This window comes from Ovis canadensis, chromosome 22, assembly GCF_042477335.2.
Source record: "Ovis canadensis isolate MfBH-ARS-UI-01 breed Bighorn chromosome 22, ARS-UI_OviCan_v2, whole genome shotgun sequence".
Classification (NCBI taxonomy): domain Eukaryota; kingdom Metazoa; phylum Chordata; class Mammalia; order Artiodactyla; family Bovidae; genus Ovis; species Ovis canadensis.
The window spans coordinates 23843948-23864906 of NC_091266.1; the positions used below are offsets into that span (position 1 = coordinate 23843948).

The 20959-nt window shown below is 36.2% G+C and overlaps 1 protein-coding gene across 12 annotated transcripts in view; it reads left to right on the forward strand.

Moving 5' to 3' along the window:
• A1CF (APOBEC1 complementation factor) overlaps window positions 1-20959 on the forward strand; it is an 88342-nt gene that overhangs the window by 29661 nt on the left and 37722 nt on the right. For 6 of the 12 annotated variants that reach the window (XM_069567852.1, XM_069567851.1, XM_069567857.1 and 3 more), the window contains 2 exons: window positions 3096-3239; window positions 20096-20230. In XM_069567852.1, coding sequence (XP_069423953.1) covers window positions 3141-3239; window positions 20096-20230 — 234 coding nt within the window. In that variant the 5' untranslated portion in view covers window positions 3096-3140. Of the gene's footprint in view, window positions 1-3095; window positions 3240-17668; window positions 17788-20095; window positions 20231-20959 lie in introns of those variants that run through there. The other 6 variants (XM_069567859.1, XM_069567861.1, XM_069567862.1 and 3 more) reach the window with 2 other exon arrangements.

The following is a 20959-nucleotide window of genomic DNA, read 5'->3' on the forward strand; positions in this document are numbered from 1 at the left end:
GGAGTGAACCTGTATGTGATCAAAAGACCATTCTGATGTCAAATGTTTAATCACCTTTACTAATAATTGACCAAACTAAAGGTAAGTTTTGCAAATAAAACTTGTCATTTCACCACAAATTGTTATTTCCTGATGGAGAAGATGAAGTTCAGCAAAAAGCAAACTTACAGCTTGGCTAGAAGACAACAGACTTTGCCTTCTAACATCTGTAACACACACAAGACTAACCTCATCAGACCCCAGTCCATCCATGACCTCTTTGCTCAGATGGGTTAAATCTAGCACTGTAGGATCATTTGAGAATATCTGGATGAAAAGGCAATTTTAGTAACATTTGAGAAAAGTAAACAAGTTAGAAATAGTCTTAACTACTAGCTTTTTCTTTCTGAATCTTCAAAATCCCTTTTGGGGGAACTTAACATAAGGTTTTGAGGCATAGTTGATTTACAATGCTGAATTAGTTTCAGGTATACATCACAGTGATTCAGTTTAGACACACACACACATATGACTGAATATATACAGAATATATATATTCTTTTCAGATTTTTTCCCTTAAAAGTTTTTACTAAATATTGAGTACAGTTCTCTTTCCTATAGAGTAGGTTCTTGTTGGTTATCTATTTTACATACGGTAATGTGTGTATGTTAATCCCAAACTTCTGATTTATCCCTCTCCCCTCTTTTCCCCTTTGGTAACCATAAGTTTGTTTTCTACGTCTGTGCGTCTATTTCTTTTTTTTTTTAATATAAATTTATTCTGTTTTGAATATACGTTCATTTGTATCCTTTTAGATTCCACATATAAATGATAACATATGATATTTGTCTTTGTCTGGCTTACTTCACTTAGTATGATAATTTCTAGGTTCATCCGTGTTGCTGCCAAAGGCACAAAATTCCTTTTTAAAAAATATATAAAATGCCTTTGTAGTTTTATTTTTTTAAATGATTTATATTGTTTCATAGAAACTTCTATAACTATTTCGCCAGCAGTTTAGAATTATAAACTAAATATAGGTCTCATTTTATGCCTACTTTGTAGTATGCATAGAGATTATTTATACTATAAATGTATCAGTAAAGCTACACGTCATTCTGAATTGCTGCATCTATATATATATATATAACCACCACTATCAGAAAATACATTCCAGTTTGTCTTAGCCAAGATACAAAATTAAAATGGAAACAAACAAAGCTCTGCCTTTTGTAAAGTAAGGAACACAGAAACTTAGTCACCTGTCCACGGAACGCAGTGCCATAAAGCTGGGCAGAAAATGAAACTGGCATGCAGGCAACACTAGCTAATTGCTTCTTCTTCTTTTTTTTTTTTTTTTACTTTATTTTACTTTACAATACTGTATTGGTTTTGCCATACACTGACACGAATCCACCACGGGTGTACATGCGTTCCCAAACATGAACCCCCCTCCCACCTCCCTCCCCATAACATAGCTAATTGCTTCTTGAGAGAATGAGTGATTGAGCACTGACTCGATCTGGGTGAGAAGCAGGCAAGAATTATGAGGCAATTCTGGGCAAGAATGGCCATGCTTATATACAGAACAAGAAACTGTTCTATCCCTTTAACAGCTAATGAAGTATTCTCGCTGGAATCTTGATTGAGTTTTCTAAATTATATGAAAGATATTACGTTCTAGAAGATGTTTGTCTATTAATTTGGGAGCATTTGTATTACTTTTAATAACAGAATACTTTGAAGCTGCATTTTACTCAAATGATTGTCTCAGCTTCACTTCTGTCACCTAATTTTTTACCCATTCCCTGTGTTGTTAATGGTACATTTACTCTGAATCTTTAAATGAAAACCACAGTAGTATAGGAAACCCCAGTGCACAGGACAGAGAAGTTTTTATAGGGCCTATAGTGAAATGCACAATATTTGCATGTGATTCAGATCAGTGTAAAACAAGCTTCCTCTGTCCTGGTTGCAGAGCACTTCAGGCCGAGTGAAAATCGAGCACAGGAGCTTCGCTGAGTCGCTCCCGCTCATTCCTCTCTGAACATGAAAACCTCCAGGGCCTCTCCCCACTGTGAACTGGGACCTTCACCAAGGATGTGTCCTTGCCCTGGGAATCTTTAGATTTGAGCCACCATCAAATTGGGAATGGGGCTCAAATAATGTTCCCAAAAAGAGAGTGCAGATAATGAAATGCTGAAGTTTCCTATTGGTAGCTACATAGGTCAGCATGTGTGCTGAGTCACTCAGTCGTGTCCGTATCTTCACAATCCTATGGACTGTAGCCCACCAAGCCCCTCTGTCCAGGGGACTCCCCAGGCAAGAATACTGGAGTGGGCTGCCATGTCCTTCTCCAAGGAACCTTCCCGACCCAGGGATCGAACCCGTGTCTCTTGCATTGGCAGGCAAGTTCTTTACCACTGAGCCACCTGGGTAGCCCGCATAGATCAACACTGACATATGCAAATTTTTGTAATTTCTTAGATTTTACAAAAGCCTCACATCCTTTCCTGAGTGGTCCATGTTGCATGTGATCTAGGTGCCAGTAGGCACTTCCAGCACCACTCAAAAGGATCCATTGTCCTTGTTCTGCTAAACCCCATTGATACTTTTATTACAGAGTAGTTTGCATGACTTTTCTATATCTAGCACCCTGTGGTCTAGAAATTTATCTTTGAAGAATAAGTTGGTAAATGTCCTAGGTAAGGCTCTTCATACCATATTCTAGTTGATTTGATTTAGTAACAGTGTTCTTTCCCCCACATTTGCAAGGACCATTCTACGTATTCTTTTAATTGGTAAGAACGAATCTGTTTTCGAGCATTTGGTGACATTCTGGGATAACTGGATTGAGAAATACTGGTCTGTCGTCTAAGTGTAAAAAGAGATATTATTCAGTTTTTACTTCTAAATTTCAGCTAAAATTGAACATTTTTAAAAAGCTCTTTTTTAATGAGGACATTTCACTGGTCTGGTTTGTGGGTGACTGTTAGTTACTCTAACCTAAGTGACTCATTTATAGAGAATGTTTCCTGAAGATGTCCTTCATGAAAGGGACACATTTGGACTAGGTAATAGTAATTTACTTAATTTATCTTAAATTTGGTTTCAGTGAGCAACCCTAATTAACCTGATTTTTTGCTGATAATCACTCTCAATGGAATCAAATCACAAATCCGGGGATGGATTGAGCGGAACCCAGAAGGAAGCAGCTCTCCGCACACTGGTCCAGCGCACAGGATATAGCTTGGTCCAGGTAGGAACTTCTCGAGCCATCTGCTGAGACTCACCACTGAACTCAGAGTGGCGGGAATATCGGTGATCCTAGCATGTAAAATGTGACTGGTCAGTTGTGTAACTTATGAGGGACACTCCTTTCCTGGGGCAGAGGAAGTTGGATCCTTTCGGTCTTGCAGGGGACCTTACAAGTGATATTCTCTCTATTCTGGGTTATCAACTCAATTTTGCCTTGTCATTTGGAAGCTGAACTAGTGTTCACAGTCATGAAGAATATCACAGTTCTGACAGGCCAATTTAGAATAAGAAAAGTCATCTGGAATTCACCACTGAGAGGAGTCAGTGAAGTAGAACCAAGTTGGTGTTTCAAGAAATCAGCAGAAAACAAACTATCCAGAGACTTGCTTTGGTTTCCAGAGAAATTTCTGACTATGGATGTATGACAACTTGTAGATGAAGGGTCCAAGAACTGACCATTTGGTCAGCGTAGCTATTTCAGGATGTTTTCTCAAAATAGCTACTCAAGCCGTTTAGGATATATAATAATTTCTCTCCCTGTCCAGCATTTTTGAAAAAGAAAGGAGAAAAAATATCCTAAAACTAACTATTCATAGTCACTAGTTGTTCAGAATTATCTGCATATTGTTGTCTTCATGATAACCCCTGTTAGAGAGTTTATGATACATTGAAAAGCAAACTAGTATTATACATATAAATTATCTTATCTGAAGAAATAATGCTGATCTTTTTTTAATGTTGCTCTTTTTACAGTAAAACAAATTGTTAATATTTTAATTCTCAGCTGTTATCTTTTTCCTACATACTTTCCTGACTTAACCAAAACTTTGTGCTATTATGAAAATGAAAGTCATAGGTGGATAACAATAAAATATATAGTAGTATCCTTTATTGCAAATTCCTTTGTCAGATCAATTGAAAACTAAATGTGGCATACTTCATAATAATCATGAGTCATGGCACACTTTGTTAGAGATAATGCTCAGTTATTTTTAATTTTTCATCTTAATGAAGAGTATTTATTTAGTCTTTTTTAAGATTTCAGAAAGTATTATGTCCCAGAAGACTCCTAAGAATTTAAGCCAAGGGGCATACTAATGCATTATTAGTTTTTAATACTTAATAAAAGTCTATTTTAGGTTCATTAATAATCTAAATGCCTTTATCTCCAAATTTAACGTGCTTCAAAATTAATGTCTGACTGAAATTTTTTATGCCGTCTTTTCCTACATAAAGGGGTTTTCATAAGCCACAGAGAAAATGCAATGGCATTTACAGTCTATAAACCAGAAATATTTAGAATAATTTTTTACATTTGCTTAGGTATGGTTAGCTGAAAACAATGTTCTTTTTCTTTTGTAAACAGCAGTCTCATAAATGTTATAAAATCAATAATTTTTAAATCAGTTTATCTTTTTAACTTCTTTGTATCTGAAACACTCATATAAGAACAGTGAGAGTGAAAAGCACTTAAACCCTTTTGAAAAGCAATTTGTCAATATTCATACATAAGGGTACTATCCTTGTGGAAACAAACCTCTAATGATCTAAAATATAATGATGAAAATATATATAGACATTTCTAGTGTGACACTATTTCTAATATCAAGGTCTTCACTGTGAATATATAATTACCCTCAACAAGCAGAAGTTTATGAAAATTACCGTAAAACAATATAAATTGTCCATTTAACTTTACTCTGGGCGCTGATTCTTTCATTTCCCCTAGATGAAATTCAGGGCGAGTCTCATGACCTTTCTGGTAACTTTCAGCTAATAAAAGATTAGCCGCTAAATAATGAATATGTCTAGTCCAGTAGAATAAAACCTTAACTTCATTCAAAGTGAAAGCTATTTCCCTTTCCCACACATATCGGGGTAGAAGGCAACTTCTATTTTTTTCTCTTTATGTATGCTCTCAGAAGCACAGTTCCCTACACCAGTTTACTAACTAGAATTCCTGACTCAGCTGAAACTGAAGAAAGGGATGAGAGTAAAGGAGAGGGGACAGGAAAGTCTTCGCCTGACTGCTTTTGGCATTGGTCTCTGGGCCTGGCAGGTGTGTAAAGCTCCTAGGGTACTCTCTAGAGTCATCAGAGACACCCTGAATTCCACTGCTGGGGTCCCTCTAGCTAGAGGCTACTTCCCTGAGACCCAGCCTCCTTCGACAGAGCTCTTTTTAACACTCCTAGCATCCCTCTTGGAGGAGATGGAACTTCAACCCTAATTCCTACATGTGGCCCAACTCTAGACCCCTGGAAACTCACATTCTGACCCAGTAAAACCTGCAAGTGCAGGTGAGATGAAGCAACCAGTTCTTCTCACCAACATCAAAGCAAACGGCCAGCCTATTGCTGAGATACTCCAGGGGTGAGTTAGACTTACTGTCCTTGGGTGTTCCCAACTGCAGGGAGTGCATAGCAAGCTGCACGAGCTTTTTCCTTACTCCCCTCCTCTGCCTTAGGTGAGCTGAGAAGCACCTCAAAATTCCTCCCACTTAGGGGGAACTAGGATTCACAACACACTAGCAATGGGCTCCAGAGATCTTTGAATCAATTCCAAAATTCCTCTTAAACTCTTCAATATTTTTTCTAAACTCACAGATGGGGAGGGGTAGGAGGTGTTCAGTTAAAGTTGTTAAACAGTGTCTCCCTACCTCCTTGTCCTGCTTGCTGGTCCAGTAAGTTTCATATCCACATCACAGGCCAGAAGAATTGCATTCCATCTTTAACTCCTGTTACAAATGAAACGTAAAAAGTCACTAAGTAATCAGGTAGGAAATTCTGCAGAATTGAAAACTTTAGCATATTAAAGCAATATAAAAAGCTTGCAAATAACAATACATTTTTAAAAGGCTCAAATAGCAATGGAGACCTTTTCATAAACCTAATAATTTAAGAACATTTTCATTAAAAAGGAAAAAATAATAGGGCTATTTTACCCTTATTATATAAAATGTTTTCAAATAAAATACACCTAAAAATACATGGCCTACTTGCCTATCACTTTGGTCTTACATAATCAATTACATTTAGAAAATATTAATAATAAGGATTTAGATCACAAGTTAATAGCAATTATAAAACAGTAAACAGTTATTGGGCACTTATATTCCAACTGCTTTATGTCTATTAATTGTTTAGTCCTAACCACAACACTGTGAGGTAGTTACTATGATCATCTCCAATTTCCAGATAAGGAAAACAAAGCTCAAGGAGTTCCATAGTTTGCCCAAGATTTATGGGCCATAAATCCACTTCAATTGGCCAAAATTTCCAGCAAGATTTACAGAACTAAGTGCTATTATAATGCTATCTTTAAGATTGCTATTTGAGAGATTAGCATGCCAAAGCATGCTAAAAGCACTTTGTTGAGCTTAAACTTTGTAACATGATTTGCTTGAAGTAATCATTTATTAGCAGAAAGACTGAAAGTAAAAGTGAAGTCGCTCAGTCGTGTCCGACTCTTTGCGACCCCGTGGACTGTAACCTATCAGGCTCCTTCGTCCGTGGGATTTTCCAGGCAAGAGTGCTGGAGTGGATTGCCATTTCCTTCTCCAGGGGATCTTCCCGACCCAGGAATCGAACCTGGGTCTCCCGCATTGCAGGCAGACGCTTTACCATCTGAGCCACCAGGGAAGCCCCAGAATGACTACTGGATCAGAAATTGTCTAGTGATGTAGAAACCTAAAGTTCTGAAACCTTTGCTATGTACATAAAAAGCCTCTAATCAAGATGTAAATATGCACATGATTCAGTTCAATCATTTTGAATGATTTGGAAAATCCTTTCTGATTTTGACTGCAAAGCGTAGAAAGTCACCCAGGACTTCAAATCAGAGACCTGTTATTTAACCCAGTCTCTACCACACACAAGAATAATCATTTTTTTCTCTTTTAGTTCCTTTATTAAACTGAAGTATAGTTGCTTTACAATGTTGTATTACTTTCAAATATACCGCAAAGTGATTAAGATTTATATATAAAAATACATGTAAGTATATATATTTGTAGGTTGCTACAGTATATTGAGTATAGCTCCCTGTGCTATATATATAATAGGTCCTTGTTGTTTACTTATTTTATATATACTAGTGTGTACATGTTAACCCCAACCTCAAGTCCCTTAACAGCCCTCGGCCTTAATTTCCCAGAAGACTGGCTAGGACCTACTCCGCTCTTAGTCAAGGTTTTGTTATTCTAGCATATGCTCAGTCTAGTTATTGGTCAGCAAACTTGTTTCATTGGAAAAGGAAACCAGCATGTACTGAAACATAGCTTCGAACTCTGCAGTTCAGGGAAAATCCTTCAGCCTTCCCAGCCTTTCAGTCTTCCTACACCGGATTAGGGAAAACATTAGCATCATCATCAAATAAAAGAACATCAGATGTACTTTTTAAAAAGCCCCAGTACAAAAGTGCAGCCATTAATAAGTATATTAATACACTTCAGGGAGTTGTACCTATATAATGATATTTTAAAATATTACAGTATTCACTAAGTTAGGGTTTGAAGGATTTGCTTCAGCTGTATCTTTGCAGTCTCTGATACTGAATGCTGAATACTTGCAAAACAAGAGTTCCAGAAGGAGAGTGTGACTAATCTGTGCACTCTTATCACTAGCAGGACAAATAGAGCTGCTAAAAATAGAATTTTGCAGGTTACTTAATAACATGACTCAGTCTCATATCCAAACTGATGCAATAAAACGTGCTCATGAGGATCTGAAAATACGCCTTGTGATATTCTTTTTAAATAATAATTGGATATCTTTAGAATTGATAACTAAAATTTTTATCAAATTTCTTTAGATGATAAAAGAATTTTAATCAATAGAGGTTCAATAAATATTATTATAAAAATTGTGTAATGTTGACAAGCTAAACTTTCAACTTAGTCGCATTAGGCCACATAGAGAGATTTCAGATGTGTGCTGCAATGTTAACTTATAAATGAAATCTGTCTCTAGGCAATGAAATTAGATATGGAGTTTTTTTTTTCACTTTTCCACTCTCAACTGTACTTCCCAGATCCTCCAAAACTACCATATATTTGAGACACACAGGGGAAAAAAAATAACATCGTGATGAGCCTTTCCTCCAGAATGTATTACTAGTGTGAGTCATCAACCCTGTGACATCTGATGCTCCTCTCATCCAGAATTTTCCCCCTAAAACTAGAAAAATAAATTTCCATAGGTGGATATTTTCAGACAACTTTCTACCCAATGTGGAGTCAGTTTACATCAGATCTACAAGGGAGTCTACACGTATAGCTAATGAAGATCACTCGTTAAGTAGTCTGAATTTATTTTAAAGACGACCCAATGGTTATACAGCATTTTCAGGTGATTTAAAATATGGTGTGTGTTAGTACTTTGTCCAATTACCCTATGGATCATCTATTTTCTAAAAATTATTACAACACAAACATTTATGTGGCATGCCAGTCCTACTGTTTGTCCAATGCAGTGGTTGTTTTTAACAAAATTTTCTTTGCTTTTCCCCCCTAATCCTTATTATGAAACACAATGTATTAGTATTAGTCCTTGAGACTACAGAAGTATAAATTATAGCAGCTGACCTAAAATGCATATCAAGTAATTGCAATGAAAATTAATTTATCTAGAATTTAAAAGGACAACATAAGACTGCATTGAATGGGTATAACATTTCTGTTTCGAGCCTTAAAATTGACCATAGTCTTTGATCTAAGGAATAAGGACTAATATTTAGACATAAGGATGTTCATCATAGTGGAATTTATAATGCTTAAAAATATTGGACATATCATCATAAAATATTACTGGTCATATAAAATATGTCACCCTTATATTTCCAAATTATATGGTCATATAAAACTGTGATTTCCAAGAAAGACATGGGAAAATGTCCAAAATTTTAAATTAGGTTAAAAATAAGAAAGCAAACCTGTATGTATCAGCTTATAGATCATATTTTAAGAAATTATTCACACACACAAATATTAGAAGATAATAAAAGGTAATCTCTGATAAGGATAGCTTTTTTTTTCTTGCGCTCTTATTTTCCAAACTCTTTATAATGAATATGGATTATTTTTATTTCAAGGAGAAAAACTCATAAAGTAGAAAATATTTCTAAGAAGCATTCAGTTAGGAATAGAAAACCTGGGAAAATTTCATGAAGAAAACGTCATTACTGAAGCTGGGTGATACATGCTTGGGTTCACTAGGCGATTCTTTCTAATTCTTTATATGTTTGCTGTACGCATATTCAATACTGATATAATCCAAGACTTCCATTTCACTGTTGGAAAACAAGCTCCAGAGTTATACAGTTCAGTACAGACATAAGCCAGAGGTCAGCAAACTGATCCGTGACTCAAATGTGGCCACAGCCTGTTTTTGCAATGATTTAAGGACATGAGTGGTTCTCACAATATTAGAAGGTTGTTTTTTTTTAAATCATAAAATCCCAACTATCTGGCCTTTTACAGAAAAAGTTTGCTGACTCCCAACTCTTATCCTTAATTTAGTACTCTGTAAGTTAAACCATAGGTTTTTAAAATATTGAAGTACAGTTGATTTACAGTGCCATGTTAATTTCTGGTGTACAGCAAAGTGATTCAGTTATACATATGTGTGTGTGTATGTGTATATATATATATGTGTGTGTGTGTACCTACATATATTCTTTTTTCATACACTTTTCCATTATGGTTTACTACAGAATATTGAATATACTTCCCTGTGCTATACTATAGGACCTTGTTTATCCACTATATACAAGTATATATATAGTTTGCATCTGCTAAGCCCAAACTCCCAGTCCAATCCTCCCCTGTTCCCTCTTCCCCTTGGCAACCACAAGTCTGCTCTCTAATTCACAGTTCTTAAAGAAAATGCCCTATAACATAGATGAGGGTTTAAGATTCCTTAAAGGAAGTAGGAGCATCCCTCCTTGTCCTTCCCACCAATTCAAGCCTAGACCCTCATTCTTTTTTTTTTTTTTTTAAATTTTAAAATCTTTAATTCTTACATGCGTTCCCAAACATGACCCCCCCCTCCCACCTCCCTCCCCACAACATCTCTCTGGGTCATCCCCATGCACCAGCCCCAAGCATGCTGCACCCTATGTCAGACATGGACTGGCGATTCAATTCTTACATGATAGTATACATGTTAGAATTCCCATTCTTTTGCTTATTTATTTACTCCACAAATAGAGACGTGGTGCCTACCTTCATGAAAATTACTCAAAGGAAGACAGAAAATAAGCAAGAAATAAAAAACCAGCGTAGCATGTTAAATGCTGCTGCTGCTACTGCTGCTAAGTCACTTCAGTCATGTCCAACTCTGTGCGACCCCACAGATGGCAGCCCACCAGGCTCCCCCGTCCCTGGGATTCTCCAGTCAAGAACACTGGAGTGGGTTGCCATTTCCTCCTCCAATGCATGAAAGTGAAAAGTGAAAGTGAAGTCGCTCAGTCGTGTCCGACTCTTCGCGACCCTGCGGACTGCAGCCCACCAGGCTCCTCCATCCATGGGATTTTCCAGGCTAGAGTGCTGGAGTGGGGCGCCATCGCCTTCTCCTGTTAAAAGCTATGAATATCATAAATCAGGTCAAGTGACAGAATGGCAGAAGGCTTTCCTCAGACAAGATGCCGTTGAAGTTGAGACATGAAGGATGAGAGCAAACAAACACAGCGAGGAGCCAAAAACAAAGCAGCATCTTTAGCAGAGGGGACCACTTGGGGGGCACTGATTAACCAAAATATTTGTAAAATGCACAATGACTTGCAAGCAGTGAAGCAGAGTGCCTCAATTTCAGTAAGATTACAGCAGATAAATAAGAAATCAGTGTGCTTCATCTTTCTCTTCCTTTTTCAATCAGTCATCAGTCTGCTCCTAGGACCAATTTCCTCAAACCAGGGACAAAAGTTAGGAAGTGGAAAATCCCATGGAGGGAGGAGCCTGGTACGCTACAGTCCATGGGGTCGCAAAGAGTCGGACATAACTGAGTCGGACATGACTGAAGGACAAAATACAGACTTTAATTCCCGTTTCTCAAACTTTCCTTTCCATGCGTGTTCTCTTATTTGGAGTTTCATTGCAACTATATATTTTAATTTTCTAATTTGTTCAATTCCTAAGTAAATATCTACAAGCCAAAAGGTACAAAAGATGGCACCAGATCAACATTAATCTGATTAGAAAGCCGTTCTCTGCTTATGTGCCTCAAATTAACTCCCCTGTCTCTTTGGTTTGGTATAATGTGCTTTAGTAACTTTCCTTGGATACTTTTGAAATGGCAACTTTTTCTACAAACGATGCCATAAAAATAAGTAACTTGGGATCCCAGAGTTTACAACTGGCTTCAACTAGACTAGATCAGCGAGAAGCAGATGGAAAAACTCTGTGGTATTGACATTCTTTTCCAACCACCACACAAAAATCCTAGGGACAGAAATAAGTTTGACTCCATGACAAAATATAGCTCTTGGCCCTCCTTTTGCTTTTGTTGCCTGTTCTTACCACCTGCTTCGGTCCCCATTATTCAAGGACTTATGTCATGCCTCAAGTGCATGAATGCTAATTCCTTAAATAAGTGGCACTAAACAGGGGAACAGGATGGTACCATCAGATCATCACAGGCATGATTCCTTAAGGTCACCACTCTAGCCACCCATAGGCTAACTTCATTTTCAAGCTCCTAAGAAGCTTTGCTTTTACTAGCCAGCAATGCCATAGCCTGGAGTGGAAGACTCCAAGTGAAGGAGCAGCTCTGTGAATCCTTTTGTGGAGAGTGCATGTACCTGACGTGAGATGGGAACTTCAGCATCCCAAGGAATAGAAACGCATTCCAGGAGCTATTTTCAAACAGCAATGTATTTCTTCTCCACTCGCCTAATAGGGAGTGGGTTATATATGAGGTCTTCCATATAAGGTTCAAAATATTTGCAAAATATGAACTATAGTGCTTTCCCTTAAAATAGAAGGACATGACGGTTTCTGTTTTGTTGGCTTAAAAAATGGTGTAAATTTCATGACTCACACAGAAGCATTGATGGCAGTTTTGAACTTTAGACTTTGTTTGCAGGTAACTTCAGGACATTTAAAACTGTTACCTGTTGGTTTAATATCAATCAGCAACAAAAAATAAGTGGCTCTTAATCTTCACCTAAAATCTTATTATGACATGCAAAGAGAACTCTCCAACATAAGCTAAAGAGAAAAAAGTGAGATCACAAAAGCATACAATCATGAAGCTGGGTGGGATTTCAGTAGCTGTGATCCTTTTTTTAAACATTGTTTCAGAGATGCAGGGCAGAGACCTGAAGTGATGTTGAACAATACTTTGGCAGAGCAGTCAACAACTTTGAATTTCATCCTGAGAGAATTATTCCCCTTTCAATTCTCTTTTAAGTTTTCTGATGAGGAAAGTTTTTAGAGGTACATCTTAAACACCTCTCCTTCCCCTGCTAATCTTTTAAAGCAGAGAACAGGACTAGGGATCGGTTTTTAGTAGATAACAATGTCTGGCTAGAATTTAATCACAGTTTCCTTCTTTTGTATTGTTTAAATAACAACCTTCCATTTGTGGGAAATTATACTCCACTTAAGAGAATGATACTTTCTTTTTTGCATAAGTTTAAGACAGTGAATCAATGCAAAGAAAGTCATTAAGTACTGAATAATTAATGGAGGAAATGTCAAGTGGATATGCAATTGGATTTTTAAAATCCCTATATTTCCTTTAAGGATCCTATTAATTAACTCAAAACACATTCTATGAATATGTTTCCACACTTAAATATGGCAAAAGTCAGACTCCATTTCACAAGCATCCTAACACCCTCCCAAGACCTCTGCAATCACCTCATTAATCTTTTTCCCTTTTAAATGAAGAATTTCCTGAGGAAAGATTTAGTGCCTTGCTGAGTCCCTTAGCTTGTCAAAAATTCTTCTGGGTGTGGTAAGAAGAATAATTGCTATACAAGACTTCTCACATGCTAAGAGAACAAGTGCGCTCGGAATTCTCCTCGGCACATGTTGAACTAGAAAAGGATAGAACAATTAACCCCAAACAAATCTTTTTTAGGTCAAATCTGCATATGAATATCTTTATGTCATTTAACCAGATCTCCGGCTACTATCAGTCAATGCAAAAGGGCGAACTGTATCTATAATAAAATGTTGGATGGGCCTATGGAATAAATTACACATTCCAAAATGATAAAAGCCCAAAACAGATAAAGGAATCACCAAAGCTTTCATCTAGCTATTTCATAGATATAATTTATAGTTTCCTGCAGGTTGGAGGAGTGAGACAAGACACATACCCAGAGCCGGAAGTGAACATGAACACAGTGAATCCTGGTCTCATGATAATATATGCTTTGCAGTCCACATTAGTGAACCTCGGGGCAAATGTAAATAGACTGTCTTGGAAGTGAATTGGCATCTCACGTGTTCTCTTATGCAGAAACACACATACACACTCCAAAAAATATATTTTCTTGATTTCTAAACTCACATAAGGATATTCTTGAACTTCATGTTCACATGAAGTAGCCAAAAATGTCTAGGAAGCTTTACAAAACACAAGTTATTTTTAAAAACCTGTTTGCTCTTAAATACTTCCACTACTGAGATACTGAAATCCTAAAGGGTGGCTGTCACACATAAACCTTAAAAATAAAGGGGAAATATTAGAAGATATCATTAAAGTCATCATTTGATAACAAATTAGTTCTGCCTTCATAAGACAACTAACAACTTGAAATCAGAACTCTTCCTAGGTGATTGGATTTCAACAGTCACTCTTCCAAAACGATACATCAAGAACATGATTCATAATTTGCTAACATTTGTTTCTATGGACAAACCATACATTTTTTAAAGATCAAATGTGAGAGCCCTTTGAAGACTGAAACAAAGAGATAAATTTTCAAAAGCCAAAATCTCCTTGCATCTATGTGATTTTTGCCATAAACACATACCACCAACAATCATATTTAGAAATTTATTTAAAAATTTGAACAGAAATACTGTTTCATATTAAAAGTAGACTTTTCCTAACATATAAATGGGAAAAGTCTTACATTCCTAATATGCAATAAATAAATGCATAACTATTAAAATAAAACATAACTATTAAAATAAAACATTGTCTATAAACTACCTAATATCACCTCACATATGATATTTTGAGAAACTCTGGGCTGTATGATAATAAACTAAATTTATATTCATGTATTATAGTCATGCTCTGGCTTTTCCTGTTTGTTACTAACTATAGTATCATGTTTCTACAAATTCCAACATCCCACTTATTCAGTTTTATACTACAATCGTTATTTTTCTATCTTAAGAAAAATATCTGGCATTCATATTGTATATGCCTTGCAAAGATTGTTAAAAAAAAAAAAAGTACCTAACAAGGGTAATGCCAACTTCCAACATATATAAGTTAGATAAATTCTGCCTTGGAAAAATTCTCAGCCTAAAGTAGATTTTACCAATTTGAAGTCACTGATCTTAAAATGTGTGGGTAAACAAATAATACACAAAACAGACTGTTAGCTTTCATACAGAATTAACAAAATAAACATTCCTTATAGCACTGTCTGTTGTCCCCCACAAAAATAATAGCATTAGCAGATCAAAGGGAAAATCACAACTAAGGTGATTCTTTTGGTACCTCTTATTTAAGGCCCCTAAGATTTGCCTTGAACCCTATCACATGTTGAGGTATAGGTGTTTTACAGGTGGAAGGTAATGACGATAAGGTCTAGTAAGGACCTTTATTCAGTTTCACAAATCAGCAACTAGGAAAACACGGTAGTAAGGTATGAACTCCCAGAGACACAGCCCCTGCAGCTGTTCTCCGTGTGTAGGCGTCAACCATGAGGACAGACCGCAGGAGTTTAGCCAGAGAACCGTGGTTCTTGGTATGACACTGGTGACTGGCATGCTTGTGAAGGCTAGAAACGCCACCAAACTCGGGGAGATTGTCCAGCACTTCAGAGAATGGAAATAGAAATAGATACAAACGTGGTCAATTGGAAAGTGTGTTGGAGAACATCTGAAAGCAGTCTAGTAAGGAAACATCCACAGTTTCTTCCCTCCTGGCGAGAAAAAACAAAGGACCAAAGGGAGGGAACCACAAAGATGGTGACAGATTTGGAATATAAAATTTCCGAAGAACCAGTTAAAGGAGTTGAAATTACTACTCAGGGAAACAGACTGAATGAGAGTCCGTTAGTCAATGTCCTTCTAGTTTATGAATGGGTTCATTTAGCAAGACAACCAACCATCTGCTATCCATGCTTGATGCGGCTGAACAAGAGTGAGGGCGGCACACAACACGCAAAACGGCGAGACTGCTAAGCCCGGGAAGAAAGGCCCTCACGGACTTTGAACAGTTCATACGCCAAGTCCACCAGACTGAGAACCGGAGAACTTTTAGTCTATATTTGCTGCAATAAGTTAAACCAATGCAACCTTATGGAAGTCACATAATATCTCTGGATTCAGCTTCCTCCTCGGTAAAATGAACATATTAGGTCAACATTTTTAAAAAAGAAAAATATTCGTATACCTGTGGTGGATTCATGTCGAGGTATGGCAAAACCAATACAATATGGTAAAGTAATTAGCCTCCAATTAAAATAAATAAATTTATATTTTAAAAAAAGAAAAATAATGCTAAAACGACAAGTATGGACTCAGGACTCAAATTTTGTCCTGTCACTTACTGTTTGTATGTCTTTGGACACATTCTGTGCCTTGAATTTCTTACCCACAAATGAAAGTAATAATAATATCCTCATACGTTTGTTGAGAAGGTTAAATTAATTAATACATGGAAAGCTTTTGCACAGATCCTGACTCAGGGTTAGCTGTTGTTTTTTCAGCTGCTGTTACTATTACGGGTAAATATTAGAGGTAAACCCTGGACGATTAAGCAGAAAAGCAGTTTATTAAAAGTTTACTGGTTTCTAGAAATTTTGGATCTAAAGAACTAGGTTCAAGAGTAAAAATGATGTAAGCTTTTACAAAAATATACATATAAATATATATACACATATAATGGAATCACTTTGCTATACACCTGAAACTATTAATAACACAACATCAGAAATCAACTGTTTCAATTTAAAAAATAAATAATAATATTAAAACAAAATAATTTCAAAAAGGGTAAACTCTTAGAAATGAAACCCAGAACCACACACAAATCTGGAATGGTAATAAGACGTATCCACTGTCAATGCTAATGTTAGCACCATCACAGTTTCTGCACCAGAACCCAACTTAACTTTATTATAACCAGAACTATCCCAGCTACAAGGGACATTAGAAAAGCAAGTATCTGGGCATTTTTAACTCTTACAGGAAAAAGGTAGTTTTGCCCAGATTTCTCAGATGTAGTCAAAGATCAGATGCCAGGTGGCCCAAATTAACTCAATCTGCTTGTCCTTCAAGCTAAGATTTATTGCTCAGAATCATGTATTAAAGGTTGGGTGGTTTTAACCAAGGTGAAGAAGACGGTATATAAAATTTCTTAAAGACTCTACGGTTCCTTCATGAAAGGGCTTAAAATATCTGTGGCAGGAGGGACTACCAAATACTCTTAACATATAACTGAGTTATGGGTAAGCTCAGTATTCAGTATCTAAATTAAAACCACTGGATTTATAGTTAGAATTAGCTCTTTAATATTGAAATTTATATAGTTGAAGATTTTCACCTATTTATATGTGACATTCACATCTTTGAATGGAAAAATAAAAGATCCCAGAGTTTAATGAACATTCTCTCATAGAAAACAAAAACCTATATTTTTTATCTTTAACTACTTATACATGTATGCTGCTGGAATAATGCACCCCATAAGAAGGACATCAGCCAGGAGAGGGAGGAGCAGCTCTAACTGCGCTTTGTCTATTTTAAACTCCTCAACTATAAACATGGTGCCTAAAATACCAGCAATTCAGCTTCCAACTGTCCAAGTAATGGACAGCTATTCTAACCCCATGACTAATGCCCAGAGCCTGTCTTAAACTGGCCTGGACCTCCACTAACTGGTGCATTCTGAGCCCAGTGGGTTGTTCATAGGACAAATCTCCCCCAGTGTCTGAATTTCATGGCATCTCTGCACCAGTCAGATTCCTGGTGATTCCCCAAAATACTCTTGGTGTTACAGAAACAAAAGAATTAATAATCTCTCCTAATCAATCATTTTGGCTCATAATCACATGAGTTCTAAATATATGATAAGCACAAAACAGTTTGGTGACATTCTTAGCAATAGCAAGAAACTTGAGGAGGAAATTCTAAAGGTCAATCTGCTGGTTGCCTATTTATTTTTAAGCTATCAAAACTTGTCAAATGAGAAATTCTGGAATAGCTGCTTCACTCTTATGCAATGAAACTTTGTTTCCCTTAGGTTGAAGATATAAACATTGCCAAATTTATACTAAATTTATTCCAATAATCCACTGGGAAGTATATCTCCAGATACTTAAATAAAAATGGCCTCAGAGGGATCTACATCAATTCAATGGTAAAAGTCAGTCCTAGGAGGTGGGCTATAGAATGGGCAATAGAAATATTTCTCTCTGTAGAAAGTAGGTGTGAGATATGTTCTTTCCAAAATTTGTGTAATAAAATGATTGGAAGTTGGAATGATTTTAAAGGCAACAGAGTCTTCAATTTAATGGCATGACAATTTTTTTCATAAATAAGTAACTGAATGTATAATCTGTTATAAGTGACTAGGTTTTCATATATCAAAGCAAAATATAGTAGAAATTAAGCTGATAGATTCTGACACCAGACTGCCTGGCTTTAAATTCTGACTTCCCCACTTCCCAACCACAGGATCTTGGCAAATTATTTAATCTTTTGTGGGCTTCAGTGTCTTCTGTAAAATCAGGATAGTCATAGTCCATAACCTATAATACTGTTTGAGAATTAGAAGAGAGACTGGTATGTAGTAAGCACTATACAGATATTTGTTAAGTAAATAAAATCTTAAATATGTCTCCAAAAAAATCAAATTCATTTTTTAGGAAATTCTTGGTTGAGACATAGCTCATTGAATTCTTAAATTTTTTCCTATAAGTATAATACATTTCATTTCTCAGATTTCTCAGTGAAAGCTTTGTTAATGAATAATCCTAAAAGAATACAGGGGGAGGAAAAAAAAAATAAGAACTCTTGAGGCAAATATTTGCATGTTTAGTAAAATGAGAAACACCTACTTGTTTGAAGCAAAAAGTAATCAAGGCAAGGTAGAACACCCATATGACATCTTTTTAATTTAAAACAACATGATTAAATTATTAGGAATTTTAAACATGATTACAATTAAAGACACTAAATACCGTAATCCAAAAAGCTTTTGTATTATTAATTATAAAATAATTGAGAAAGTCTCAAGTTAGTATTCTCAAAGATTTAACAGTGAAACTAGAAACTGCTTTACTTTGATTTTTAACAAACTACCACCATGTAAAACAATGTCCTTAAATAACTAAAATGTGTCTTTTAGAAATACACAAAGAAAATTATTTGGAAAGGCAGACAAACTTAACAACAACTGCTTCTACAAACAGATAGGGTGACACGCTGAGAAATTTTTGTTTTACTTTATACATTACCATGTTTTTTCCAACATCATGTATCATTTTATGGTATAAAAAATTTTTAAGTAATCATGGTAGAAGTTAGTAATGAATATGGACGTTTGGTTCCTTACATTTTCCTTTTTCCAAAACTCACAATAAAGTATAATAACAAAGAGCTCTGGCTATGCCCAAGTGAAAAGGAAATTTATCCCTCTCTAGCAAATGAACTGTCAGCTCAGTAGTGGTGGATTAGGCCTATCTTTCACTTTGGGGCCCCTGAAGTTATTTTTAGGTCATTAACTTTCAGAAAAGTAAAGACAGCGCTGGCAGAAAACCCTGCGTTACTCCTCCCTGAAAAGGACATTATGCAGCTGATTCACACTGTTGTATAGCAGAAACTAACACAACTTTGTAAAGCAATTATATTCCAATTAAAAAAAAAAAAAGACACTGAATTTACCAAAGGTCTTTTTATGACAAAGGAAAAAATAGAAGCTAATTATATCTGGGCTAAGAACTGCATTGGTTCCCCACAAAGATCCAACATCAGTGAACACCTCTCACCAGTCTTGTCAACTTCAAAGACAGACCCCCCCAAATTAGCCAGTTCCAATGCTAAACTTCATGATGTTTCTAAGTAGGGGTTCACATTGCCTTTCTTATGAAACCACCTCAATCTAGGCAGGCAAGAAGAGGATTAGTAACTATTGAATATATATCACATGCCAAGACCTGTGCCATGCACATCTGATGCATTATCTCCTTTAATCAAAAGCTGATTATGTCTCCACTTTGCAGATGAAACACACTCAGGATCTGAGAAGTCAAGACAGTTGTCCAAAGTCCCACAGCTAGTGGATCCCAGAGCCAGATAGTCCAGGTCCAGAACCCTCATAGACTTCAACATTAAATCAGAACCCCAGATTCAAATTAGGGTCAGATTTTTTGATGATCAGGCACTGGTAAGTTTGAATGGCAATCAAAAAATAATAATGACCCCTTATATTTGTCCAGCACTTTATAAGTTTTCACTGTGCTTATCTGAAGCAAGTCCCTGAAGCAAAGAACATGGTGTTAAAATCCACATTGAAGAGACTTCAATTTTTATCTGACCAGTCTACTACTATTACTTGTCAATAAGCATCTTCCTTATTAAGAAATGATTTTGAAAATGCGCGAGGAACTCAAACTAAAGATTGTATTGCTTTCTTCTCCCTCCTATACTCCACACGGAATTCGCAGGAAAATGGACAAAGAAAATACGGTGGTCCCCCGCCTGGTTGGGATGCTGCACCCCCAGAAAGGGGCTGTGAAATTTTTATTGGAAAACTCCCCCGAGACCTTTTTGAAGATGAGCTTATCCCACTGTGTGAAAAAGTGAGTCTGAAGATGATTTTTTAAAATCTTTTAAGGAAAAAGATATATTCTCTTCACCCTCATTTTTCTTGGTCAGTGACAGTTTTCTTTTCCAATTGCCACTCCTCAATCATGGACAAAGTTAAAACCTTCCTAGCTATTTAGTGATTTGCCTCTAATTATCAATGCCTTGAATTCTCTCTGCTCTATTACTCACAGCTGAAACTACCATTGCTGATGACTTTTAAATCTGTATTTCAATCCCCCGTCTCCACTGGCAAAGCCATCTTACTGCAAACTCAACATACCTGTCAGTCTAGAATAACACTCCAGCAACCTGTCTAAAATAAGATATTGCTTCAACATGAAATGTTACTATGGTTTTATAAAGTGTGAGACTGTCACATTAAAAAAAATGTCTATATTTGTCACTGCTCAACTAGGCACCTGTATATACTGATCCAGAAAGAAAAAATTTCTTTCTAAAAATTTGAATGTGATGAGCAAGATTAATAACATGGTTTTTCAAAGTTATTACATAATTGAGGAATACATTTCCTCAGTTTTAACTCTAAATTACATTTTGCTACTGAACCCAAAGCTAAATCGAAAATGCAAAATTGACATTCTTGATAATTTACCAAGTGGGTATTTCAAACAATCACATTCCTAGAAAATTTAGTGAAAATGAGAGTTTAGCTATTTCTTTTCCTAATGCCAAAATCAGCTATGTGTGTGTTTGTATGTGTG